Source organism: Ictidomys tridecemlineatus, chromosome 11 (assembly GCF_052094955.1).
Source record: "Ictidomys tridecemlineatus isolate mIctTri1 chromosome 11, mIctTri1.hap1, whole genome shotgun sequence".
Classification (NCBI taxonomy): Eukaryota; Metazoa; Chordata; class Mammalia; order Rodentia; family Sciuridae; genus Ictidomys; species Ictidomys tridecemlineatus.
Genome location: NC_135487.1, coordinates 10510546 through 10537303, shown reverse-complemented (window position 1 = coordinate 10537303; position 26758 = coordinate 10510546). Strand labels below are relative to the sequence as shown.

Genomic DNA, 26758 nt, shown 5'->3' with positions numbered 1-26758 from the left:
GAACGTCCTTGACAAACCAACCAGAACTGCCTGCGTCCACTGAGCCCGCAGAGCAGGGCTGCCCACGGCGGGGAGGAGCGGAGTGTCCCGTCCACACCAGAGCTGGCAGAGAGTGGCAGCTGACTTCACAGCAGCACGGGTGGGGCTCCTGGGGGCCGGGCTGGGAGGGGGACACCAGTGCTCCTGCAGGACAGGGAGAGGTCCCCCGCTGAGGCTTGGGGCTCTGGGTTCTCAGGGCCGACATGGGAGCGGGAGAGTGGGGTGTGGAGCAGGGGAACACACTGGCGGCGGGTGGGGAGCATGGCTGTGCTCTGCCGAGTGGTGGCAGGGCTCAGTCCTCTGAAGAATGACTGAGTGCTCACGGAAACCCAGCGAGGTGGCAGTGTCAGCCTGTTTTTTTTTTGTTGTTTTTGTTTTTTGTTTTGTTTTGGTACCAGGGATTGAACCCACTGAGCGACATCCCTAGCCCTTTTTATTTTTTATTTTGAGACACGGTGTCACTAAGTTGCTTAGGGCCTCCCTAAATTGCTGAGGCTGACCTCCAACTTGATCCTCCTGCCTCAGCCTCCCGAGCTGCTGGGATTACCTGCGTGCATCACGGTGCCTGGCAGTGTCATCCTGTTTTAAAGAAATGGCATCGCAGAGAGGTAAGCTTTCTTGCCAGAGATCAGAGAGGCAGGCCGGGTGTGTGGCACACCTACAATCCCAGCTACTTGGGAGGCTGAGGCAGGAGGATGGCGTGAGCACAGGAGTTCAAGCCTAGCCTGGGCAACGTTGCAAGTCCCCAAGACCCCATCTCAAGACACCACCACCATCACAACCAGACGTGGTTCTGCCTTGATGGTCCCATCTTGTTCAGGGGCAGGAGGAGCCCAAGGACAGTGGCCTGGGGTGACTGAACCCTCAGAGCCTGCTGAGGAACTTGACTTGATGTTTGTGTCTGGACCTTCAAGTCCCAGAAAGCTGCCAGTCAAACCCACAGCATCCCGGGGCACCGGCTCTGGCCTGGGGCCTCTAGGTAAGTGCCCCAGACCTGGTCTCACCTCAGCAGAAGCTAGGAACACAGGCATCAGGGGGAGGGTAAGGGAGCAAGCAAGCTTTGTGTGCCAGCCACTGGCTCTACCTCTGCAATTCAGCTCATCCTCCCCACACTCTTGGGAGTCAAGGGTATCATCACCACTTTGCGGATGATAAATGGAGGACCAGAGAGGTGCAGTCACTCAGCAGAGATCACACAGCAGAGGCTGCACTCAGACCTAGACTGTGCAGCTCTTCCCCTACTGGGAGTTCCTCCAGCCATGATCTGGGCACCAAGCTGAGGGTTTCTTTTGCCACTTTTAGAAGATTTGGGCAAGGGATATGGGACAATTGCTGACCACCCCAAAGCCAACACCTGAAAATCGCAACGGTCCTTCATTGATTTGCTCAGTTCTGGGACCCTGGGCTGCCTCTGCCCTGGACGCCAGGCCAAGTCCATTCACGTAGGAGCTGGAGTGTTGTTGGTGACGTCAGGGGGTGAGGGCTTGTGCTCTGTGTGGACTGGGCATGCCCTCACCTTAGCCTCTGTGACTGTCCAGGATTGGATAGGGACTGCCCTGTTGACACCTCAAACCCCAGTCTCTGGTCTCGGACAGCTGCCACCACAATCCCACGGCCAAACCACGCCCACATCCTTGATCCCTGGTCCTTCGAGCACCAGGAAACTGGGAAGAGGGCAGCAAGGAGACACAGTCCCTGGGGTAAGTCCCTCCCAAAGCCACTGTCCCCAAGCCAGCCTCCAGTTTCTCCAAGTGCCTGGCAGACGTACAGATGGCTCAGTAGGTTCCGAGCAGGTTTGAAGCCAGTTCTGCCAGCCAACCCTTTCCCCACTTAGAGCCTCGGTTTCCTCTTCTGCCCAATGAGGATGGCCTAGGACAGTGTGTGCCTGTGCCTGTGAGGGCCAGTGCCTCCCATGTCCAAGTGCCCCAGCCCAGAGCAGTGCCCGGCACATGGGGGAGGTGTTCCACCCCAGGTTCCAGAACCCTGGCCTCGGGGCTGGCTGAGAACAGGTCTGGGTTCCTCCCAAAGCCCAAATCAGGATCTTGGGGAGTGACTTTCTTCGCCCCAGTACCGAGGATTGGACCCAGGAGCACTTTACCACGGAGTCACGTCCCCAGCCCTCCTACTTTCACTGGGACACAGGGAATGGGCTAAGTTGCCCAGTCTGGCCTTGAACTTGCGGCCCTCCTGCCTCGGCCTCCTGAGTGGCTGGAATCACAGGCCTGGGCCCAGCTGGCTTTGGGGAGCTGTGTTGGTGAGAAGCCTCCAGGTGGGTGGGGCCACCTCTGGCCTCCAGGGACTGGATCCTGCTGGAAGCTCCTCCCATCCCTGTGATCCCCAGGAAGAGGTCTAGAGTTAAGGAATGGCCTTGATGACCTTTTGAGGTCCCTCCTGGCCACGGAACCGTTCAGTATTTATGTGCATGACGCCTGGGCGTGGGGGAAGGGAGGAGGGCTGGTGGGCGGGGTGGGTAAAGGGATCCGACGTCCAGGGGCCATGACTCAGGCCCTGGGCACCATGACTGAGTATCTGCATTTAGCCCTGGCTCCTGTCACCCCGGCGGGTGGCGGGCTCCTGGGCCCCCCATCCTGCCCCCACCTCACTCAGTGCTGGTCACTTCCCTGCCAGAACCCCCTCGGTCAGTTATGTGACCGGCCAACACAGGCAGGCATCTCCACAGTGACAACAAACTTCTCTTGCTGCAGCGCCACCCTGGCCCCTGTGCCCTGCCTGCCCCTGCGTCACACACCAGTAGCCCCAGTGATGGCAGGAGTTCCCGAAGGGGAAGCTCCGGGCTGGGCTTCGTGGGAGCCGAGAGGAGAGGCCATCCGTCTGCAGGGACCCCCTGTCCACAGGGAGACCAGCGAGCCCTGGCAGATGGGGGGGGAAGCTGCCCAGAAGTCTTAGATCAAGGAAGGCCGTGGCACAGGGATAGGGACAGGTGTCATGGGCACCTGGACGGGGCTCTGGGTGGACTGGGTTCGAGAGGAGACTGGAGGTCCCCGACTGCTGCTGGACAGCGCAGGCCACCCTGAAGGGCCTTCCCCTGGCTTCCACCTCCTGGCCCAGCCCCTCAGCGGCGCTCTCTGAGCAGGGGGTGGACACACGGGGCTTCTCAGGCTGCGGCTCCAGCCTGTTGCCATAAGCGCATGTTCAGGGTCTGGATCTGACACCTCCGGGTTCCCGACCCTTGCTCTGAGGTTCCATTTCTCAGTCTTTAAAAGGGGCACATTTCTCCTCCTTGTGAGCTTGGGGGCCGGGGGGGGGCTGCTGGAGAGCCCACAGCGGGGCTCTGGGCCCAGAAGGCAGGACTGGAACACTGTCCCAGAGTTCGACTCAGATCCTCCGACTGCAGCCCGGGGTCTCCTGAGCTGGAGGTCAGGCTCGCAGTTGCTGGGAACTTGACCTCTGGGATCTTTAGGGACAATTACCAAATTATCTGCCCCACCCCCCACCCCCTTGTGAGCCCAACCCCCAGCTCTGCCTGGCGCTGACAGCTTTCTCCTCTCTGGGCCCCTAAACGTTCGGAGAAGGGGATGAGAGAAGGGGGTGAGGGACGCGGAATCCAGGCCCCCTGGGAGTGGCAGGGTCACAGCCCACACTCTACCGGCCCCCAGGGCTGTAAACAGAGCCGTGTGGGTTTGATGGGGGAAGCACAGTCCCTAGAGAGTCCCCAAGCTGCTGGGGGAATCACCAAACCCACACGGTCCTGGGGCAGCACAGGACTCGGTGCCGGGGCCCAGGGCCCACCCCTGCCCTGTGGGCGCGGAGGCCTGGCTGGAGCCAGGCCTGGAATGCCAGGGTGAGCTCAGCCCTCGGCCCGCGTGCGGCCGGCTGTCAGCAACGCGGATTCTCCGGAGAAGACTTCCAGCCCCCTCTGGGCCGTGGAGAGGCCTAAATTTAGCTGGTAGACAAGGGGGCTGGCCCCGAGCCCGGCGACCGTCGGGCCTTATAAAGCGCTGGCAGTCCGGGCCAGGCACGCTCCCCTGGAGGCCTGCGCCACATCCCTCTCCTGTCTTCCCCTGGCCGCCTGGACAGGGCCGGTGTCACCCGTGGATGAGCCACCGAACCTCCTCCTCCTTCAGAGCGGAGAGAAGCTTCCACTCCTCCTCCTCCTCCTCCTCCTCCTCTTCTTCTTCCTCCTCCTCCTCCGCGGCCGCCCGGGCCCTCCCAGCCCAGGACCCCCCCATGGAGAAGGCCTTGAGCATGTTTTCTGAGGATTTCGGCAGCTTCATGCGACCCCACTCGGAGCCCCTGGCCTTCCCAGGCAAGTGCTGGGGGCTCTGGGGGGGGAGGGGCTCAGGTTGGGGACTCCCACTGTGGCTGCCAGCTGCCAGGACAGAGGTGGGCCTGAAAACAGGTGGGCCTCCAAGGAGCAGAGGTGGCCCTAGGTGAGATATGGCTTCGCTGACCATGCACCTGTGACCAGGCTCTGGCTGGGACCCTGGAGGGCTGGAGGGGACAGAGATGTGGCAGGCAGCCCGAGCCTCCTGGACTGGGTGGGGCTGCCGCACACTGTCTGGAGGGGGCCCCGCCCGCCACAGAAGCTGGGCTAGGACGCGAGGAGGGGCCCCCAAGCACCATGGAGGGGAGGTCACCTGGGACAGCCACCTGCTTCCCAAGAGAAGGACAGAGAGCAGGTTCTGGACACGACCCCCGCCCATGCCCAGCTCACAGCTGCCCTCCCCACAGCCCGCCCCGGGGGGGCCGGCAACATCAAGACCCTGGGGGACGCCTATGAGTTTGCAGTGGATGTGAGGGACTTCTCCCCCGAAGACATCATCGTCACCACCTCCAACAACCACATCGAGGTGCGGGCCGAGAAGGTGAGCCTGGCCTCCCCTGCACCTCCCCTCTGCACCCCCTGCCTAGTCCAGCCCCCCGGGTCCCCTACTCCCACCTCCCGTCCTGAGACCTCAGACCCTTGCCAGTGTCCCCTGCCCACCCAACTCGCCCAGGGCACACTGGAGATCTTGTCCCTGCAGCTCCTGGGTCAGGGGTCCTCCCGCCCTCGGAAAGCTGCCAGATTCCGCCGTCAGGAGCCCGGGCAGCTGAGTGGCCTAGGGGTGGGCGGGAGGGGGGGGATGCAGACCGAGGGGACGCCAGGGGGTGAGTCACAAGGATGTGACAGGAGATAGATGGAATGGTGGCATGAGGACTGCAGTTCTGGCAACAGAGGGCGGGGTGTCCCCACGGCCACACTCCATCCGTCTTCCACCCAGAGCCGGAGGCCCAGGCCTCACCTTGGGGCCCCCAACTGGGCCCGAGACCAGGCAGAGGCCACACACTCCAGACCACACGTTCCTCCACCCACAGGCTCAGGGTCACTGGGTCACTAGGGTCCCTGAGTCTGAGCTCCCAGGAGACACTTCACCCCAGAGAGGGGCGGGGCCGAGCCTGCAAGGAAGCAGCCCCAGGCCACGGTGGCCAGTTGCCTGTCAGGGACCTGCACAGGATTCACCGTCCCCAGCGGCCTCCTCCCCTGTACACAGGGAGCTGGTCCCGAGCGAGAACCCCGGCCACCGGAGCTGAGGACCAGGGCCAGGGGCAGCACGTGCCAGCCCTGTCACCCTGACGGTGACTCAGCCGGCCAGACTCCTCTGGACACTATGTGCTGGCTGAGCTGTGGGGGAGGGCGGTGGCCTGGTCCTGGTGGGCGAACCCAGGGTGTGTGGGTATCCAAGAGGGCACTGCTAAGGAGCCCCAGAATCCTAGTGTCTGTCACGGAGCCTCGCCCTCGCTGCGGTCACCAAGCCCCTCTTCCCCCGTTGGGACCACTGGAGTCCTTCCATGCACCCCTGCACCTGTCCCTGCAGACCCGTGGCCGTGGCCGCCCCTCCACACGTGACGGCAGAACCCTCAGCACCCGGAGCCCCGCTGGGATCCGAGTGGGGAGGAGGGCTTGTGGCTTGACATGAAAGGACAGGGCTGAGGGGCAGCCTTCCCTGACCTGTCACCCTCCCCAGCTGGCAGCAGATGGCACGGTCATGAACACCTTTGCTCACAAGTGCCAGCTGCCGGAGGACGTGGACCCGACCTCGGTGACTTCAGCCCTGCGGGAGGACGGCAGCCTCACCATCCGGGCGCGGCGTCACCCGCACACAGAGCACGTCCAGCAGACCTTCCGGACGGAGATCAAAATCTGAAGGCCTCCCCCACCCGCCCTCCCAGCCCACCTCCCCTGGCCTGCCAGACAAGTCTCCCTGTCCCTCCACGACGGCCCGCAGGACATCACAGCCCCCCCGCAGCCCTAGGCCCCAGGCGGGCCATCCCTTCCAACCAGGGCCCTCCCCTCTGCCCAGGCAGGCCAGGGACCTCCTTGGCCCACCCATGGACCCCAGATTCCAGATATGGTCTCCTTTACTTAATTCAGAACACAGGGGTTGGGAGGAGCAGGGAGGTCCCAAAGAACCTATTTTGGGAAAACAGGATGGAGACAGGCAGGGCTTCTGGGCGCATCATCTGCAGGACAGACAGACAGACCAATCCTTTGATCTGTGGAGTCTCTGCAAGGCAGGGGCAGGGTCTAGGGATGGGAACTGCCCTGGCCAAGCGGGCAGAACAGGGAAGGCCAGACAGAGGTGGTCACCTGGATGGAACTGCAGGAGGGCCCACGGAGGCCAGGAGTTGGCCATCCCGGAAACCTCCCTCTGCCGCCCTCCAAGCCCCAAAGCAGATGGCAGGCTGCCCGCTGCCCTGTGCCCCAGCCAGCCAGCTGTGCGAGGGCTGGGCACTCTGTGTCTGTGCACAGATGGGTTTTTCCAATACAGCTGGCTGGTGGTAAACAGGGAAACTCCTGCTGCCCCTACCTGCTGCTGCCTCCAGGTGAGGCTGGGCCCAAATGAGGCTGTTCCTACAGCAGACAGGACCCCAGGGTGGGAGTGAGAGCGGGGATGGCGAGTCGGACCCAGCCTCTTGCAGCCCTCCCTCTCCTTAATCTAGGAATCTAGAGGTTGGTGTGTATATAGCGCGCGCGCGCGCACACACACACACACACACGAACACATGCACACACACACGCACACAGGCACACGTCTCATCACTGTCCTTCAAATACTCGGCATTAACCTTGGTGGGGGCTGGGTTCGGAGCGTATAAAATCAGCTGGAGCCTGGGAACTGCGGCAGAAACTGGTAATCCCAGCAACTCAGGAGGCTGAGGCCGAAAAATTGAAAGTTCGAGGCCAGCCTGGGCAATTTAGCAAGACTCTGTCTCAAAATGAAAATAAAAAGGGCCGGAATGTGGTTCAGTGGTGGAGCTCTCCTGGGATCAATCCCCAGTACCAACAAAAAAAAGAAAAAAAAAAATCAGACTTCGTGTTAGTGTTTCCATTTTCATCAATGGGAAAGGCGTGTCTCTGAGCTGTTGGATGTCGGGTTTTGTGGCTGAAGGCTGGATCTGAACCCAGGACATCTCAGCTGCTGGCTGCCCCCACCTTGGTCTCCTTCCATCCAGTAGGGGAAGGAATCACAGGAAGATCTTCATCCCAGGTCCCTCCTGGTCCCTGAGCCAGGGTAGGGACCCCATCAGCTGTGACTCTGGTGAACCTCAGCCACCCCCAAGACCCTGACTCAGTCTCCCACATACAGAAAGGTGAAGGAGGTGATGGCTCTGTCTTTGGGGGCCCCAGAACAGGTGGAGCCCCCCAGTCCCGCCCTAGCGCTGTAGAGAGCCATTCTGGGATCCTGGGGGGGAATGGGGGTGGGCGCCATGGGAGGGTCCAGGCGCTGTAGCGCTGTAATCTGCACACACAATAAACACAGTGTTGCAGTCTGCTGCAGGGCCATAGCCTGAGATTCTCAAACCTGGGGTTGGGCAGGAAGCAGCCAGGCAAGGGAACCCAGGATAAACAATTTAAAGTTTAAGCTCCCAGCCTCCCTTGGCTCCCCAAACCCACCTGCAGAAACCCCAGGATTATTTCAGTGAAAGTCCTGTATTCCCTATCCCCCAGCTGCCTGCGCACCCCCCCCCCTTTAGATTCATTCATTATTGCAAGAGACATTTATTGTTTGTGACTATGTACTAAGAACTACGTCCCAAACTGTCACAGGTGCAAGGGACACAAGACTGGTCAGGCTGCACAAGGCCGCCTGACTTTTGAAGCCCTTCTACCAGATGGAAGCTCTGAGGTCCAGAGTGACTGAGTGACTAGCCCAAGGTCACACAGCTCCAGAGCTCAGCCGGCTGGAACCTGGGGACAGGGTGGGGTGCTGACTAGTTCAGGAAGCCTGGGGGCGGGCTCTCTGGAGGAACCCCCACCCTGCACACCCCCAGGCACTACTGAAATCGGAGTACCAGGTTGCGGTCAGAGGACTGGAGGGGAGAAGGGGTGCGGTATTTCCAGCCTCCGTGACTCACTGATTCCACTGGGCTATTTGCAGACCCAACCTTCATCCGCGCGGGGCTGGGGGATGGGGACTGACCCAACTGGCTTTGCGTCTTCGCCCCCCCACCCAAGGTCAAGTTCGCCTGGTGGCTCTCTCGGGCTGGAAAAGGGGGCAACTTCCCGGTGAGATTGCAGTGGCGATCGGCCGCTGGGGACAGGGCTGGTCCAGTCTCAGGGAGCCCTTGGCCGGCGCTCCAGCCAAGGTGACCCTGCGGCAGGCTAGGGCGGGGACGTGGGGGCGCCGCCCATCTGTCGTCGGCTCCTCCCCCTGGGCGCCTGCAGGGCCGCTTTGTCTGCGGCGCCCCCACCCTTCCCAGGCTAAACATAGGCCGGCTGCCCCCGCCCCGCGAGTAATTATAGCTGCCCATTCATTGAGTGCCTAGTGTGTGCCAGGCGCCCTGCTCACCCCCACAGCAGTCCCGCAAGGTGGGGAGTACTAATTATAATCCTACGTGAAGGGTATGGAGGTTCAGAGAGGTCAAGCAACTGGCCCAAGGTCATCCAGCTGGGTCAGCCCAGCTCAATTCACCCACAGGGCCACGTCCACCCAAACAGGAAGCCGTGGTCGCCGCCACCCACCCGCAGCTCCTTCGGGAAAAGGGGACTGGCTTGTCCTGGAAGTGGAAAAGATGTAACCCTCGGTCCTGTGGACCTGTGGGACAGTCTAGGCCAGGTGGCGCCACAGACTCTAAGAGTGATGGAGGACCCTGAGTAGTAGGAACGCGAGGTTAGGGGGTGACTCGATAAACCGGGGCCACTGTGCTGACCACCCCCACCCCACACACTGTCACTTTTAAAAAGCCATTTACCTGCCACCCTGTCTGGCTTAAGAGCACAGGTCGGTCACATTCCTCAGCAAACTACCTGTTCTCTGAAGGCCACCTGCAGGCCCCAGAGACAAGAACAACAGGGTAAAAGTCTGATGTCATCCTGCTGTCATTCCAGAGTCAAGAGCTGGACCTGGGGGGCTGGGGACGTGGCTCAAGCGGTAGCGCTCTCGCCTGGCATGCGTGTGGCCCGGGTTCCATCCTCAGCACCACATACCAACGAAGATGTTGTGTCTGCCGAGAACTGAAAAATAAATATTAAAAATTCTCTCTCTCTCTTTCTCTCTCTCTCTCTCTCTCTCTGTCCTCTATCACTCTCTCTTTAAAAAAAAAAAAAAAAAAAAAAAGAGCTGGACCTGGGGAGGATCCTCTGGAAACTTCCCTGGAGCCCATCACGGTGAGCGCAGGGTCACCTTTCAGCCTTCCCTCTGGCAAGAATGCCAGGGTCGTTCCCACTCAACTGTGGCTCCCAACACTCTGGGCGGCCTCAGGTTCACAGAAGGTCCCCGCCCTGTGGCAAGAAGACACAAGATGTTCCCCCTTTTAGGGTCAAAGGCCTCTTCCCCCAGAAAGCCCTTCAGAGAAGCCAAGCCCAAGCAGCCTCAGGCCTGACGATTCCCATCTCCTTCCCAAACCCTGTCTTCAAAAGGAACCCACTGCTATGCGAGTCCTGCGTGCCCTCGGGGGAGCGTGGGCAGAGCCTCACCTCCCACTGTGGTTGGCCAGGGACACCTCTCAGGGAGCCAGCCAAAACTCCTGATGTGATGGGGCGACCTAGGCTCAGAGAGGGTAGGCCTTTCCCAGGGTCACACAGCAAGGTGTGGTGGAGGTGAAATGAAGATCTCAGGCCCCCACCCTCCGTGGACGCCGCCTCCCTCCGCCTGCTCCCAGTCTGTCAGTCCTGGATACTGTTCCCCACGCGGGACAGGGCTTCTTCTGCCCTCTTGCTCCAAAGTCTGGATGGAAAAGGAACAAAGTCAATGTTTATTGGACTAAAATATAAGCAAACAAGCCTCAGTAAAGAGGGGAGGGGTCAGTCAAAGACCCTGGAGCCAGACCACCTGGGAGTGGACTTAGACCCTGCTGCTCCTGAGCCTGCGATTTCGATTTGGAGCAGGTAGCTTGACCCCTGGGGCTCAGTGGGCTTTCCGTGAAGAGGCACCGATGGCCTCTGCGGCCAGGGTTGCTTGTACATTTGGTGAGTCACCGTGTGGAGTGCTTGGCACACAGTAGGTGATGGCTGCTCACCTGTGCCACGCTCCGAGGACACCGGGAAGGCTCAGCTGCTGTGGTCTCATTTAGATTTGGTCCCACTGTCCCCACTGTCCCTGGAACCATCAAGACTGGAACTTAAAGCCCCTGCTCCTCTTAGGAGACCCAGTCTGGGCCCTGGGGACCTGCTCCTCGGCATCTCCAAGGTGGGCACAGTGCCCTCCCAGGGTGGCTCTGAGGAGCCATCCACCTGGGGTTTAGTGTAAACTCAGGAAATGCCAAGCTCTTGGGAGATGGTGGCAGTGGCTTTCTGGGCAAGACAAAGTCTCACTGCTCCAGGCTCTGGCCCCAAACACGAGAGGGTCCTTGGGGGCAGGGGCTGAACCTGCTGGCCTGTGGCCGACCAGGGGCTCTGGGGAGGGTACTGCTCACAGTCAGTACAGCCAGGCCAGCCCTCAGCCTGGACCCCAGGTGTCCTCTGTCCCCAGACATCAGGGACCAGTCCTAAGCCCTGGGGCTTCCTGTGGGAGTCTAGGGGCTACAGGGAGGGGTGGGGGGTCCTCTGGGTGCTCCCTGCAGGGCACAGAGCCAGGCTGCTGGCCCCAGGGAACTGAGAGGAGAGGGCAGGTCGCTTGACTACCTCCAGACCAGGGGCTGGGGACAGGGTCCTGAGAGGCATGGCAGCCAACCTCGAGCACCAAAACTGATCCCTCGCGGTTCAGTGAAGTCTTCCACTTACTGATTGATGGAGTCAATCCGTAAGCACCTGTAACTTCGGTTAGTAGGGAAAAAAAATCTAAGGTCAAGCCACGGCTGTTTCAATGCTGTGTGGACACACTGTGGTTTGTCTGTCCATTCGTCAGTCGATGGCCACTTGGTTTGTTCTCACCTCTAGGCTTTTGTGACTCACACTGCTGACGTGCGGGTTTCGTGTGAGCGTGTCGTCCTGTGCCCGTGGGCGTGTGCCCAGGAGTGGAGCTGCTGGGTTATGTGGTAGCTCTGTGCTTGTTTGCGGTAACCCCAGGCTGGTTTTCCACTTGACATTGTCACTGAAGACTTTACAGCCTTGGTCTGGTGTGGAGCTCAGGGGTAGAGCGCTGTAGACCAGGGAATACTGGAGAGAATGAGCTTCTTCCGTGGTGGGGGTGTGGATCCCAGGCCCCCTCCACAGGGCAGGACGGAACCTGTTTACTGCAGACACTCCTGTGCGGCATGCCGATGTGTTGTTACAATACACAGAGTTGTGAAATGGCTCAAAGGCCTGTAAAGCAGTTCGGCCCCCAGAGAATCAGACAGCATTGGAGACACCCGGGGATTTTTTTTTTTTTTTTTGCTTATTCCAAAACTAGAAATATTTATTCGTTTATTTAGGCAGTGCTTGGGGTGGATCCCAGGGCCTCTGCGTGCTAGGCAAGCACTTTGCCACGGAGCCGTACACGCCCCTAGCCCAGCCAGAACTGTCTTACGCGCCCTTAACCTTGGGCCTTTAGGCGGCCTCCTCCAAGCCTTCTCTGAGTGGCTGTAGTCACCCACCTCCATGCCGATGGCTCTCCTGTCACCAGCCTGGGCCCCTGACCAGAGCTGCAGTGGGGGAGGGGGCGGGACATGCCCCACCTCCCAACATGTCCCAGGGTCTCCATGCGGGTGCCCTCCTGACGCCATTGTCTTCCCATGTTTTCCCGTGTTCCTGCTCGCTCCTCCACCATGTGGAGGGCCAGTCACCCACTCAGTCACCAAACGCTCCCGTGCCCACCAGGCCCTGCCCTGGGTCCGTGGGAAGTGTTCACTGCTCCTCACTTACACATTCATCAAGGTGCACTGAGCGCTGAAGCACCCTCTGCTTCCACGCCAGGTCTGCACCTGGGCTCTGCCTCTTTCTGATTAGTGACCAAGAGCAGAGTATTGAACTTCTCTGTGCCTCCATTTCCTCATCTGTAAATGACAAAGAAAAATAATATCCACTCCCGAGACTGGAGCTGGTGAAGTCAAGCAGTGTTGCATGTGGTACCTAAGAACTGTCTGGCCTGGAGGCACGCCTGTAATCCGAGAGAGACTCGGAAGGCTGGGGCAGGAGCACGGCAAGTTCAAGGTCAGCCTGGGCAGCGCAGGGAGGCTTGTATCAAAATAAAAAAAGAAATAGTAGAGGCTGGAAAGGAGCCCAGAGGTTGGCACTACTGAGTTCAATCCTCAGTTCTATAAGGGGAAGAAATGAATCCAGCCGGGTGTGACGGCACACACCTGTCATCCCAGCAGCTCGGAGGCTGAGGCAGGAGGATCACAAATTCAAAGTCAGCTTCAGCAACTGAGTGAGGCCCTAAGCAACTTAGAAAGACCCTCAAAATAAAAGTAAAGAAAAGGGCTGGGGATGTGGCTCAGTGGTTAAAAGCCCCTGGGTTTAATCCCTGGTACCAAAATAAGTAAATAATAGAATAAAAATATCTGGACAATAGGAACAGTGACAGCCCCCTTTACTGAGCAAGTGATAAACGAGTGGTCCCTCTGAATCTCCACCAGACGCCCCACTACTAAATTCTGAAATGTCACTGTGCCTGGCACAGAATGAACACTTATTATTCAGGATGAAAGGGGCTGTGGCTTCTGAAGACAGACCCACCTGTGCCTGGCAGGTGCTTCCAGAAGCTCAGTGCCCTCCTGTCTGAGGCTAGGGCGACACCTGCTGGTGGGTTGTAGATGTGCAGCCACAGACCACCCTTTCTTCCAATGCCTTGACTTTGGCTGACCTCAAGATAGAAGGAGGGCAGGGAGCTTTATCAGCTTTCTTAATGGACATATGTCACCCAGGTTACTCTTAATATTTTTGCACTTCTGGGATCGAACCCAAGGCCCCATGCATGCTAAGTAAGTGCTCTTCCACTGAGTTCCATTGCGAGCCCGTCATCCAGATTATAACTGCCACCTTCCCGATAGTGGCTCCCCTTTGCTCAGCCTCCAGGGTTTCAGACATGCTGTCCACATTCTTTTCAAAGGTGAGGCTGGGCCTGGGCCTGTCTGCTCCCAATTTCCTGAGTCCCATTCCAGAATAAGATCTGAAGGCTTCTGATCTCTTTGATCTCTGATTTGATCTCTGCTCTGTAGATGTGCATTGCTTATGTCCCCAACCCGAGGGCAAGCTCCTTCACGCTGGGCTTTGTCTGTCTTCTTCGTTGATCCATTCCAGGGTCTAGCCCAGATCCTGGCATACAGCGGTGACTAATAAATACTTGGTGAATGAATCAATGAATGGTCAGACTGAGTGGCCCTGATCCTCCTGCGTAAAGCCCGTGGGTCCCCTCCCACTGTGTACTCAATCTCTCGTCAGATCTGTTTAGCTGTCACTTCCTGCAGGATGCCCTCCCTGACCCCCTGTCCCCAGAGTGAACTGGTCACCTTCCTCTGTGTCCTTGCTGTTAAACTTAGGTTTCAAAATTGTATTTTATTCACTTTTATTGTTTGAGTCAGCTTTTTCACTGCTGTGACCAAAAGACCTAAAAAGAATAATTTTAGAGGAGGAAAAGTTTATTCCGGGCTCACAGTCTCAGAGGTCTCTGACTGTAGACAGCCAGTTTCATTGCTCTGGGCCCAAGGTGAGGAAGAACTTGGCAGAAGGGTGTGGTGGACGTGGCACCAGGACGTGGCACCTTGTTGAGCTCTACTCAACCAGGACAAAATATATACCCCAAAGGCGTGGCCCCAGAGACCCACCTCCTGCAGCCACACCTACCTGCCTACAGCCACCACCCAGTTAACCCCATCAGGGGATTAATGCACTGATTAGGTTAAAGCTCTCATAACCGGATTGTTTCCCCTCTGAGCTTTCTTGCATTGTCTCACCCATGAGCTTTCGGGGGACACCTCATATCTAAGCCATAATAGTTATTATTGTTATTGTTATTACTATGGTACTGGGGATTGAAAGAAGGGAGCTTTACCTCAGAGCTTCATACTCTACTTGGGGCAGAGTTCTATTAAGTTTCCAAGGCTGGTCCTCAACTTGCAGTCCTCCTGCCTCAGCCTCCCAGGTGACTGGGATTACAGGCATGTGCCATGGTGCCCCACACATGCTATCATAGCTATTGGGAACTGGTAACTGCATCCCTTCTTTTTTTGCCCACTAGGCTGTAGGCTGCTGGAGGAGAGTTACGTGTAGCCTCTCAGGGTCCCTCTGCCTAGAGGACAGGTCCTTCCCAAAGGCGGCCCACTGTGAGGAATGAGAACTTGGGCACCAGATGAAACTCAACTGTACCAGCCTGTGGGAGCTTGAATGCAGTCCTCAACCTCTCTGGGCCTTGGTTCCTAACCAGTGAAATGGGCACAAAACAGTGCTCCCTTAGACCTGCGTTGTGAGGATGTCAGTTCCCAGGATCCAGGGAAACAGTCAATCCGTGTTAATTGTCAGGGTTTGTAAAGCCTAGTTCAATTGTCACTGAAGGAATAAATGAACATTCAGCAGTTTTTACCCAGGTGCTTAACCATCAGAGGCCCCGCCTTGCTCTGGAACCTGACTGGCCTGTGAGGACCAGGCTCCCTGGCTCCCGCGTTTCCTGTGTCCCTAGAGGGCAGTGTGAGCCTGGGATGGGTGACGCTCAATCAGTCGTCTCTCCACTTGTTCAAATGTGCTGCCCATTTCATTTCTGAGCACCTCCACCCCTTCTGGGAAGCCGGGTACCCCTATTTTCCATGGTCACATCCCCCCCACACACCAGGCTGCCTTCTGGGTTAGTTTCCTGTGGCCACTTCCCTGAGCCTCCCAACCCCCTGCCCCACCCTCCAATGGCCTGTCCCAGCCACCTCCAGGCCTGCCTCTGAGCCAAGATGGCCGCAGCCACATGCCGACCCTGCCTGTCACGCAGGGGCACCGGCCTCTGCCGGGTCTAGATGCAGCAGGTGCCCTGGAGAGGGTGGATTCCCACCAGCTGGCTCCTTCCCATTTTTCCAATGGTCCTGTAAGTGTCACCTGCTTGACAAGGCCTCTCCCAAGCACCATATCAGGAAAGCTGTCCCCCAGCCATGCCTGGCCCAGCGGCTCCCTCCAGTTCCTGCAACTGAGCACTCATCACGGTTCACAATGGCCTTCTTTATTTATTGGCTTACTTGTTGAACCCTTCTTGCCTCCCCCTGCCCCAAGAATAGAAGCTTTGTGAAAACCAGAACGACGTCCCGGGCCTTGCCCAGGGCCAGCACATAGAAGATGCTCCTCTAGTATCTGCTGGGTGAACGGTGAATCTCTGTCCCCGCAGGGGGTCCTGGTGGGCCTCTGTTGAAAGGTTGGCAGGGACGGCAAGGATGGAGGAGGCAGATGTGCACCGGTTGGCTGTTTCCTTTGTCCTTTAGTAGGCCCAGGGGACAGGAGGCTGGCCTGGGAGTCACAGCCCTTGAGCATTGGGACCTGGCCTGCCAACCCCTCCTCCCACAGCCTGGCCCTTCCCGTTAATCCGTCTGCCCACAGACACAGGAAGAGAGGGCTTTGAGGGAGCCCTTGACTGTCCCCCAGGTTGAAGACCTCGCAGGCCCAGTCTTCAGGGGCCTCCCCTTGGCTTTAGGAGCCCCCTGGGGGCAGGGCGGGCTGTCTGGGAGGGAAGCGGGGTCCACAGCCCCTCTGCGGGGTGGCAGGGCATCCTTGGCCTGGGCAAGGCACCCCCCACCCCAGGGGATGTCCAAAGCTGATCGGGGCTGGTTTTCCCCACAGAACACAATATAGGTCTTCATTGGCACAGTAACAGGTCCCTGGCTAGGGCTGGGGACTTGGGGCGGCACTCGGGGAGCTGCTAGGGAGAGCTGTTTCCCACGGACACAGTCAATAACGAAAGTCATGTGAGCCGTAGGGATGGCCTTGTGACAGCGGGCCCGCTTCCCACCTAGAAGGAAGGAAAAGACCAAGGTTGGTGTTGCACAGCCAGGGACGAGGTCTCCCAATGCATTCTTTCATCTGTTGCGTAGGGCTTAAGTGACCCACGTGACAGGACAGCTGGGAGTTCAGAATACGGGGTCAGCATGGATTTATTTTCACTCTATGTGTTTTTGGTGGTGCTGGAACCCAGGGCCTTGCACACACCGGGAAAGCACCCTACAGCTCAGTTGCACCCCCAGCCCGAGACCCTGTCTTCATCACCACCTTGGAGCCTCAAGTTCAGCACATCGGTGGTTCTTGGGGCATACTGTGCTCCTCCACGTACTGTCGTCCCCCCCCCCACATAATCTTTTCTTATTTTAAACACATTTTTGTAATATTGGCAATTAAATCCAGGGGTTCATGCATGCTAGGCAAACATTCTTCCACTGAGCTATTATACCCCGGTCCTTTTAATGTTATTTTATTTGTGGTACTGGGGATTGAACTCAGGGACACTTGACCCTGAGCCACATCCCCAGCCCTATTTTGTATTTTATTTAGAGACAGGGTCTCACTGAGTTGCTTAGTGCCTCCCTTTTGCTGAAGCTGGCTTTGAACTCTCTCCGGACTCAGCCTCCCTAGATGCTGGGATTACAGGCATTCGCCACTGTGCCCGGCTCCCCAGCCCTTTAAATTTAATTTTATTTGTGGAATTGGGGATTGAATCCAGAGGGTGCACTACCAATGAGCTACAGCCCTTTTTATTTTGAGACAGGGTTTTGCTAAGTTTCTGAGACAGGCTTTTAACTGGGGATCCTCTTGCCTCAGCCTCCCAAATCCCTGGGATTATAGATATTCACCATCACACCTGGCTTCTCCCCACATACTTTTGTCCATGGCCTCAGAGAGTCCTATCCACGCCCGGTGTCCTCTACCTGGGGATCCCTACTCTAACTGTTGTACCCCACCTTCTCCCTAGCTCAGAGCCTATTAGGTGGTAGAAGAGTGAGCGGAAAAAAATCAGTTATCGATAAAGCAAGAGTCAGAGCTGGTCTATCTAAAACCACAGTCTGTTCTCTTAAAAAACTAACTTTTCAGGTGAACCAAACAACATGCCTGTTCTCTTAATTCTGCCCTCTTCACCACGCCATGGACTCGGAAGAAAGCTTATGTTCTGGCCAGCTGGTCAATTCAGGCACTACGTGAAGCCCCCCACTCCGCTGTGGGGTGTCTGTCGTCAGACCCCCCACCTGGCCTGCCCACCTCCCCTTGACCGAAGCTGATCTTTCTCCAGGGCTGAGGTGCCCTGTGCCACCCCTTACCAGAGCTGGTCTCTAGGCCGGTGTCTTTGAGGCTGGTTCTCCAGTCCCTGACGTCCTCTGAGGGAGCCATGCCACTCACAGTGCCTGCCTGGGACTGGCAAAGTCCTTGCTACCTCTTGCAGGATGTAGCCACCCCACTCCAGGGACCAGGTCTTTTATATTTACCAGATCCGGACCGGATCCGCAGAGTGAACCGGATCCGCAGAGTGAGCCGCAGGAACTGGCCCAGGGCAGTCAGGGGCTTGCTTTGATCAGCAGGGGTATGTCAACACGATTGTTGCTAGGTCCAGGGGACGGGCTTCCTATGAAACGGCCACTATGTTTTCCCAACCCTAGCTGCTTCCTGACTTGGGCTGGGTCTCTGGAACCTTCTCAGCAGGCCTCAGTTTCCCAAATCTGCCTTTATCTGCCTGTTTCACCATCTCGCTTTGTGGGTTTGTTTCCCATCTAAAACAGGGTGCTGCAGATACTCAGGCAAAACCACTGAGTTCACCGAAAAAGAGATGGACTTTAGAAGGAAAGTCGACCGAGCTGCATTAAATGGGAACGGCATCATTTCCATAAAAAAGAGGTAACCCGGCCTGGCCAGCAGGATCATGGTCCACTGGAGGTGTCCCCGCCCCAGGACCCCGGGATGGGTTACCTTCCAAGGCAGAAGGGACTCCGCAGATGTGATTAAGGCTGTGGACTTTGACTTGAGGAGATGATCCTGGATTCCACGGCTGAGCCCGGTCTAATCCCAGGAGTCCTGGGAATCCAACCTTTCCTGGCCTGAGTAGAAAGACGCACGGAGGAGGAGGAAGGCCAGGAGCAACTGAGGCCTCCATGCACCATGGCTGGCTTTGGAGATTGTGTCCCAGGGGAAGGAACCAGCTCAATTCAGTTTCTCAGACTACACTGTCTCCGATGGCAGGTGCCAGCGGGGTGTCCTGTATTTCACCTGGGTTCTGACAGTGTCTACCTGGGGACGACATCGGATCCCAGAGGCTGAGGGCTGGGTCCCCAGGACTGCTCAGTTCAGACACTTGGAGAGCCCCATTCATATGCTTTACCTGGGCTTCGGATCCACCAGCTATACATGGGGGTTCCATTGATCTGCAAGAGCAGCTCCCGGGACTCCAGGAAACACCCTCTTCAGTGGGTTTACTGCAGGGGATGTTACGAAGCGGACAGGTGAAGAGGTGAACGGGGCCAGGCACACGGGAACCCGGGAGGGGCTTCCCTGCCCTCCTGGTGTGCCACCCTCCAGGAACCTCTAGGTGTTCAGCTCCCGGGAAAGCTCTCTGTCATTTGGGGCTTCTACGGAGACTTCAAGGCATGAGCGTGACTGAAGTGTGGGTGACTGGGCAGAGGTGGTCTCCTCTAGTTCTGCTGGACTGAGGGCAGAGCCCAGTGGCACTGTCGGCCTGCACCCCTCCCTCTGGGGCACGGGCAGGACTGCTCCTGCCAGGAGAGGTTTGAGAGCTTCATGCGCTGGGGCCAGCTCAGGGGTGAGCGCTTGTCTAGCATGCCCAAGGCCCTGGGGTCAATCCTCAGCAATACAGAGTTTTTTTTAAAGAAAGATAGAAAGAAAGAAAGAAAACAGATCTACTCTCAGGCAATGTTTTCTCTGGCCATCTCCGTCCGAGGTGGGGGAAGGTTAGGGTAGGTTTTTCCTCTCTGGGGCCCATCTCGGGAAGCTCTAGTTTCCAAGACCTGCCTTGGGGAGAAAAAGGAGCAGGTGAAGGGGGGTGGTCAGGTGGGAGAGAGACCTTGCTTCTGAGGCTGAAAGTGCCCCTCCTTCCTAACAGAGGGCTCCTCCCCTTTATGGCCTTGAAGCCTCTTTGGAAACCAAAGACAAAAAGCCAAATACTTCACCCTTATTGTCCTAATCCCTGGAGCTAGGGACCACGGACAAAAAAATAGAGTATCACAGCAACAGAGGAAGAGAGGAGAGCCAAAAAACCCAGGTGCCTCTGGAGGCTGGGGAAGGCAGGAAAAGGACTCCTCCCTAGCCACTCCACGGAGGAGCCTTCCTGTGCTCCTCAATTTGGTGGGTGTTGACGATCCGCAGAGAATAAAGTTGTGGTACCTTTAGTGACTGTACTGTGGTGACTTGGTGCAGCATCAATAGGAAACAGACATGCTAGGCAAATAGCAAAGAAACTAAAACAAAATGAAATCCTTGCCAAATATTTTTTTTGCCTGCATTAAATGACTTAAAATGTCACTTTAGCAATATATATATTTACCACAAATTTAAAAAAAAAATTTCTTAACAGCCGTGCCCATGTAGGCAACTCTGATACCATGTGATAAGAAGGGTGTTCACCTCTGCTAGGTCCTTCTCCCAAACCTGTGACCTTGGCTTAGACATGAGACTAATTGGGACTAATCCAGAGAAATTGGGGATTGAACCCAGGGGCACTCAATCACTGAGCCACATCCCCAGCCCTATTTTGTATTTTATTTAGAGACAGGGTCTCGCTGAGTCCCTTAGCACCTTGCTTTTGCTGAGGCTGGCTTTGAACTTGAGATCCTCCTGCCTCAGCCTCCCGAAGTGCTGGAATGACAGGCATGTGCCACCGTGCCCAGCTAACGTTACTTTTTAGAAAGGAAAAAAACTTCTGTCTTCTTTCTCCTCATTGAACTACATTTCTGGGTAAGCATACAGACCTGGTTGTTGGGAGGAATTCTTGTTTACAGAAAAATTCCAGCTGATCCAGGCGCAAGGCACTGATTTTTCCAATCACTAATGAAATCATTGCCTCAGATAAGGAAGATTCCACTACAAGTGGAAAGTTGATGGGAATTTTCCGGAGGAGAAGGCTGGCTGGCCAGCTCCCCACCCAGAGGCCTCAGGGGACGCTTTCCGAAGGTCTCAGCTGTGTGCTCTCACCCACAGGCCCGGTTTGAGTCTACTCAGGCCTGGGGTTAAGTAATGGGGAACAGGGGGACAAAGTACAGCTTATGGGACAGGATGAAAAGCAGGGAAGTCCAGAGTGTAGGAAGTTCTGAGAGATGGGTGACCCATTTCTGCCACGAGGCAACAGAATGGAATGAACGGAAAACATCAGAACAAAAGTGACTCAAAAAGACGGTTTGGAACAACACCATCACCACCACCCAGTATGGCCGTGACAGGAGGCCCTCTGTGAATCCTGACTTGAACAAAGCAATCACGAAAAGACAGTTGGAGAAAACTAGAAATGTTTGATTATGGTTGGATAGCCAAGGATCCCAAAACAATATGTTCTTTTGTTTTTTTTTCCCCCTTTGTAGTGTGGGGCACTCTACTGTAGAAATTTACACCCAGCCCTTTTTATCATTTGTATTTTTAAATTTCAAGGCAGGGTTTGCTAAATTGTCCAGGCTGGCCTCAAACTTGCAATCCTCCTGCCTTAGATTCCGACTCGCTGGGATTAAGACATGAGCCGTGGCACCATTGATTGATTGATACTGTGAACTGAACCCAGGGGTGCTTAAGCACTGAGCCACATCTCCAGCCCTTTTTTTGTATTTTGAGACAGGGTCTCACTGAGTTGTTTAGGGCCTCCCCAAGTTGCCGAGGCTGACTTTGAACTCACAATCCTCCTGCCTCAGTCTCCCCAGCTGCTGGGATTATAGGCATGCACCGGAGCACTCGGCAGGATGATGATGATGATGATGATGATGATGATGATGATTATCATTATCATTATTTTATTTGCTCTTTTTAGTTATACATGATAGTAGAATGAATTTTGGCAGATTATATATACATAGGAGTCTAATTTATTCTATCTGGGATCCCGCTCTTGTGGTTGTGATGTAGGGCAGAAGAGGCCAAACACCAAGGAATCAAGAAGCAGGTTTATTGGCTGCAGGGTCCAGAGAGGCTATCACTTAAAATTCTCTGGACCTCGAGTCTGGAAATGTTTGGAACTTTATACCCAAGGTCGGGGGAGGTGGGGGCCTCAGAGGTTACATTTTTTGGAATCTACATAAAAGTATTTTTTTTCCTTGAGTTCATATTTTTTAGCCACAACCCCAGCCCCGGGATTATTTTTTAATGGCTGCACGCTGAAATATATCAGAGTAGAATGTCATGATGCCTGGAATGTGCTTTAACACTTCTGCACTAAAAGAAACAAAGAATAAAAACTCCTGAGTCTATACGATGGCCATATAGAAAACGTTTTATTTTTTCTAATTTTGTGTATCTAACATACATTTCAAAACGGAAAGCTACTCAGGAGGCTGAGGTATGAGTTTGGGTCCAGCCTGGATAACATAGCGAGATCCTGTGTCCAAAAAACCAAAACAATAGGGAAAAAAAGGGGGCTGGGATTGTGGCTCAGAGGTAGAGCGCTCGCCTGGCACGGGTGGGACCCAGGTTCGCTCCTCAGCACCACACAAAAATTGTGTTGTGTTGTGTCCATCTAAATAAATAAATAGGAAAAAAGGGACTGGGGGGTACAACTCAGTCCCCAGCTCTGCAAAAAGGAAACAGAAACCATTTCATGATGAGTGGGCAGAGGGCAAAAAGTATGCTTGATAAATTATGTGTAGCTGGGTGCGGTGGCACACTCCTGTAATCCCATCGGCTCGGGAGGCTAAGACAGGAGAATCATGAGTTCAAAGCCAGCCTCAGCAAAAGCGAGGCACTAAGCAACTTAGTGAGACCCTGTCTGTAAATGAAATTCAAAATAGGGCTGGGGATGGGGCTCAGGGCGCGAGTGCCCCTGAGTTCAATCCCCAGTACAAAAAAAAAAAAAAAAAGTTATGTGCAGCTCACTTAGAAGTTATGAGCTATATAACTCAGATTTTCAATATTTGTGTCATCAAATCCATAATCTAAATTGTATAAATAGATGTATGTTGGTTCACCTACAGCTTTTTTTTTTTTTATTTCTTAGTTCTCGGCGGACACAACATCTTTGTTGGTACGTGGTGCTGAGGATCGAACCTGGGCCGCACGCATGCCAGGCGAGTGCGCTACCGCTTGAGCCACATCCCCAGCCCTCATCTACAGCTTTTCAAGTTTATGTCTGTGAGGTGGCTAATCACCTGAAAAATTCCAGTTGCTGGGAAAACGTGGACAGAAACCTTCAGGTGGCAGGTGGGTGAGGGGTAGGCTGGAGACTCAGCATGTCACTCATGTCACTCTGGTGGTTGAGTGGAGGGATGTTGGGTGGGACTTGGGGCACCTACTGGTAACATACTGAAGCAATGATCTCCGGCGGGAAACCAGGCAACTGGGAATCATCCCCTCTCGGGTTGGACGGAGGACGTGGTGCCTGCCCCGTCCAGCCATGGAGCCCAGGGTTGGGCTTCTTTCTTCCACACCATCCTAAGGAGTTTCTGGCATCCAGCTTCATTTGATAAAGGCCAATGGAGAGCCCAGATTCCAATCACTCAGATGAGCTCTTATAACTATTTCAATTTGAACCAGGTCCGGAGGCACACGCCTGTAATCCCAGCAACTTGGGAGGCTGGGGCAGGAAGATCACAAGTTCAAGGGCAGCCTCAGCAACTTAGTGAAGCCCTAAGCAACTTAGTGAGACCCTGTCTCAAAATAAAAAAATAAAAAGGGCTGGGGATGTGGCTCAGTGGTAAAGCACCCCCTGTGTTTAATCCCTAGTACAAAACAACAACAGGAAACACTATTTCCATTTGAAGAACAAAATCCCAAATCTCTGCCATGTGCCCTTTTATCATATTCATCAATCTGTTGCCGAAATCTCAGTCCTTGTCTCTGATGCCAATCCAATAATGAGGACACGGTTTTGAGAAAAAGGAAAAAGAAGGTTTGTTGCTTCGCTAGCAAAGGGGAGACACAGGAGACTCCTGTCCCAAAGGCTGTGATTCTGCCTATCTTCAGGAACAGGGGACTTTTACAGAGGTGATTCAGAGAGAATGAGATTAGGGTGGAGAGATCAGGAAGGAGATCAGGGAAAAGAAGATGGGGGAGAAGATTAGGAAAAAGAAGATCAGGGAGAAGTTTAGGGAAAAGAGGATTTGGGGCGGGGGGACATGTAACTTTCAAAGCCAGAAGGGATATATAGTCAAAGCATCAAGTGAACCCCTGTCACAAATTCAGCAAAGTTGAACGTTGTTGTGTTCTTTCCTCCCTGACACAGCTCCTCTAGACCCCAGTCCTGCCCCTGTTCCCTAGATTTCTGTTCACTTAATTGCCCAAGGCTTGTTTTGTAAACGAGGGTCAGACTCAGTCTGGTCCTTGAGGTTTCTTGGAAGCTATTCTTACAAATCTGGAAGCCACAGAGGTGGGTGGAGCCTTCTCCAGCAATCAGCCTGCCCTCGAGCAATAACATCCTCAGGTGAGACCACTACAGCTCCCATGGAAATGAGGATCAGCAGATGGGAAGAGGGGCTGCTTCCACCTGCAAGGAGTTCTCATTGGATTTTGGATTTGGGGAGTTGGGAAACTGCTGTCTACCCAAATATCCCCTTTCCAGTTCTCTCTCTCTCATTGGTACTTGAGATTGAACCCAGGAGCACTTTACATATATATGTAAAGTGTGTGTGTGTGTGTGTGTGTGTGTGTGTGTGTGTGTGTATCCCCCCCACCCCCCCAGTGGTCAAGAGCGGCCCTGGTCTCTGACCCTGTGTTATGCTGAGAACGTAAACCCTCAGTCTTTCATTTCTGGAGATTGCAGTGCAGTTGTAAGCAGCTCTTCCCATCTTTATTCCCACCAGAACGGTCAACTGCACTCTTGTCTTCATTAGACAATCTCCCCTCGGCAATGATATTTATCATCATAAGTGACGACTTATGTAATGATTTTTTTCCTGCCTGAAGTTGATTACATGGGGATCACCTTCCAATCCAGTCTCGTGATTTTCAGCCTTGAGGACCCACCACCTGCGGAAACAGAAAACTCACTGGACTCTTTCTCCTTCCGGATCATGTCCTTTCTCTTTCTCTCCCTCTTTCTTTCTTCAGCGCTAGGGACTGAAGCAGGGGCCTCAGGCATGCTAGGCCAGCGCCCTACCACTGAGCTACACCTCTAGTCCCCAGATTTTCTTTTTAATTAAAAAATGTTAATTTTGAAATAATTGTAGGTTTACATACAATTGTAAGAAATAATACAGAGAGACCACCCTGCATCCTTTACCCAATCTCTACTGATTCTAGTAACTTGTGAAACTAGTTCGATAATACAACCAGGATACTGGTGGTGATATAGGCAAGGTGCAGAACATTTCCATGTTGTTTATAGGCTTCTTTTAAGCACAGAGGGATTTCATACAGAAGATTAGGTATTTATAAAATCATCTGAAGGGCTGAAAGAGTGGTCACTGTAGTGGACCTTATAGTGATTCCCAGAACACTTTAGAACTCACCAATCAAGAACTGTTGCTTCTGCTACAATCAAGAAAACGGGAAATCAGAGACCATTCCGGGAATTATTGCATTTTAGAACACATCATGGCCAGGTGAAGTAATCCCAGCCACTCAGGAGGCTGAGGCAGGAGGATTGCAAGTTCTAAGCCAGCCTCGGCAAAAGTGAGGCACTAAGCAACTCAGTGAGACCCTGTCTCTAAATAAAATACAAAATAGGGCTGGGGATGTGGCTCGGTGGTTGAGTGCCCCTAAGCTCAATCCCTAGTACTAAAAACCAAAAACAAAACACACATTAGGGCCTGAGTTCGGTGGTATGCGCCAGTAATGCCGGTGACCCAGAAACTGAGGCAGAAGGATTGCATGTTCAAGGCTGGCCTGGGCAATTTAGCAAAACCTTGTCTCAAAATTAAAAATAAACAAAAAGGATCAGGGCTCAGTGATGGAGCACCCCTGGATTCAATCCCCAGCACCCAAAAAACATGCTAGGGGGTCACGAGAGGGAATCTTTCTCATATGCAGGACTGTGATGACATTCACCTTCCAGTTCTCACTTACGGGAAGAATCCATCCATAGGTGAGATTCTAACTCCAATTAAGTCTAAGTAAAAATTTAACCTCTTACATTCTGGAGAGAATGGATGCTGGGTCCTGATAAACCCCATCTAATGCAGATAGACAAACATTTGTACACTCAGTATTGGGAAGATAAGAGGATTCTTACCAAATCTATTATTTCCCCCTAAAAAAGATGCGAAAGTCCAGGGTGGAGGAGGATGCAAAGAAACCAGAACCCCTGTGCACAGCTGCTGGGAATGCAAAATGGTGTGGCCAACATGGAAATTCCTCATAAATTAAAAAATAGGGTGAGAAAGTAGCTCTGGGTAGAGTAATTGCTTAGCAGGTACAAGATTCTGGGCTTGATTCTGGCACTGAAAAAATAAATAGATAAGGAAGGGCATGGTAGTGCACACCTGAAATCCCAGAGGCTGAGGCAGGAGGATGACAAGTTCAAAGCCAGCCTCAGCAACTTAGGGAGGCTTAGCAAGACCCTGTCCCTAAATAAAAAGGGCTGAGGGATGTGATTCAGTGGTTAAGCATCCCTGGGTTCAGTGCCTGGTATCAATAATAAATAAATAAAATTAGATTCAGCAATCTTACTTCTAAGTATTTATCCTACAGAACTGAAATCAGGATCTCAAAGAAATAGTAGCACGCCAATGTTCATTGCAGCACTATTTGAAATGGCCAGGATGTGGAAACAACCTAAATGTCCATCAGTAGATTAGTAGATGAAGAAAATGTGGTATGTACATACAATGAAATATTATTTGGCTTTAAAAAAGGAAACCTGCAATGTCCAACAACAATGATAAAACTTGAGAGCATTATACTAAGTGAAAGAAAGCAGTCATTGAAAACGAATACTATATGATTCCACTTCCATGAAGTATCTAAAAATGGTCAAATTAATAAAATCAGAGGGTAGAATTGTGGTTGCCAGAGGTTGGAGAAAAGGGGAAATAGGGAATTGCTAACCAATGGTCATAAAGGCTCATTGTACAAGAGAAATGTTACCCTAAAGAGCTGTTGTACAACACTGTGCCTGTGCTGTATTGCACAATTAAACATTTGTTAATAAGACAGAGCTCATGTTAAATATTCTTACCACAGGTTAAAAAACAAACTTAAAAATCCAGGATGTTAACTGCTGAACTTTTTAGTTTCCATAGTCATTGTGAAGATAGTAGTGAGTTGGCCAAAGTGACATTTGCTGTCGTTCTACTTAAGGGCCAGGGACTGAAAATGTGTAGGAAT

At 54.2% G+C, this 26758-nt stretch overlaps 2 protein-coding genes across 8 annotated transcripts; one reads left to right on the top strand and one right to left on the bottom strand.

Moving 5' to 3' along the window:
* Hspb7 (heat shock protein family B (small) member 7) lies at nt 1-7283 on the top strand. Of its 7 annotated transcripts, XM_078025374.1 has the most exons (7): nt 1-139; nt 565-647; nt 954-1018; nt 1578-1739; nt 4078-4306; nt 4732-4865; nt 6006-7283. In XM_078025374.1, exons 5-7 carry the CDS (start codon nt 4096-4098, stop codon nt 6183-6185), a joined length of 525 nt encoding a protein of 174 aa, XP_077881500.1. In that variant the 5' UTR covers nt 1-139; nt 565-647; nt 954-1018; nt 1578-1739; nt 4078-4095; the 3' UTR covers nt 6186-7283. The 7 variants fall into 7 exon arrangements, with proteins under 7 accessions (XP_077881500.1, XP_077881503.1, XP_077881499.1 ...); XM_078025377.1 differs by lacking the exon at nt 1578-1739; XM_078025373.1 differs by having other exon boundaries at nt 565-1018; nt 1578-2308.
* An 8240-nt stretch (nt 7284-15523) lies between these two features.
* On the bottom strand, nt 15524-17797 carry Srarp (steroid receptor associated and regulated protein). The gene is made up of 2 exons (XM_005318042.4): nt 17617-17797; nt 15524-16319 (listed from the first exon to the last, which is right to left on the bottom strand). The coding sequence occupies exons 1-2, from the start codon at nt 17684-17686 to the stop codon at nt 15892-15894; spliced, it is 498 nt and encodes a 165-aa protein (XP_005318099.2). The 5' UTR covers nt 17687-17797; the 3' UTR covers nt 15524-15891.
* Nucleotides 17798-26758: the final 8961 nt, after the last annotated feature.

Excerpts from the sequence above, each read along its gene's own strand:
- Hspb7 (XM_078025378.1), top strand. The coding sequence starts at position 4,096 with ATGAGCCACCGAACCTCCTCCTCCTTCAGAGCGGAGAGAAGCTTCCAC. Across the intron at positions 4,307-4,731 it reads GGAGCCCCTGGCCTTCCCAG|CCCGCCCCGGGGGGGCCGGC; the intron begins GCAAGTGCTGGG and ends CCCTCCCCACAG. Across the intron at positions 4,866-6,005 it reads TCGAGGTGCGGGCCGAGAAG|CTGGCAGCAGATGGCACGGT; the intron begins GTGAGCCTGGCC and ends CACCCTCCCCAG.
- Srarp (XM_005318042.4), bottom strand. The coding sequence starts at position 17,686 with ATGGCTCCCTCAGAGGACGTCAGGGACTGGAGAACCAGCCTCAAAGAC. Across the intron at positions 16,320-17,616 it reads CGGCCTAGAGACCAGCTCTG|GTGGGAAGCGGGCCCGCTGT; the intron begins GTAAGGGGTGGC and ends CCTTCCTTCTAG.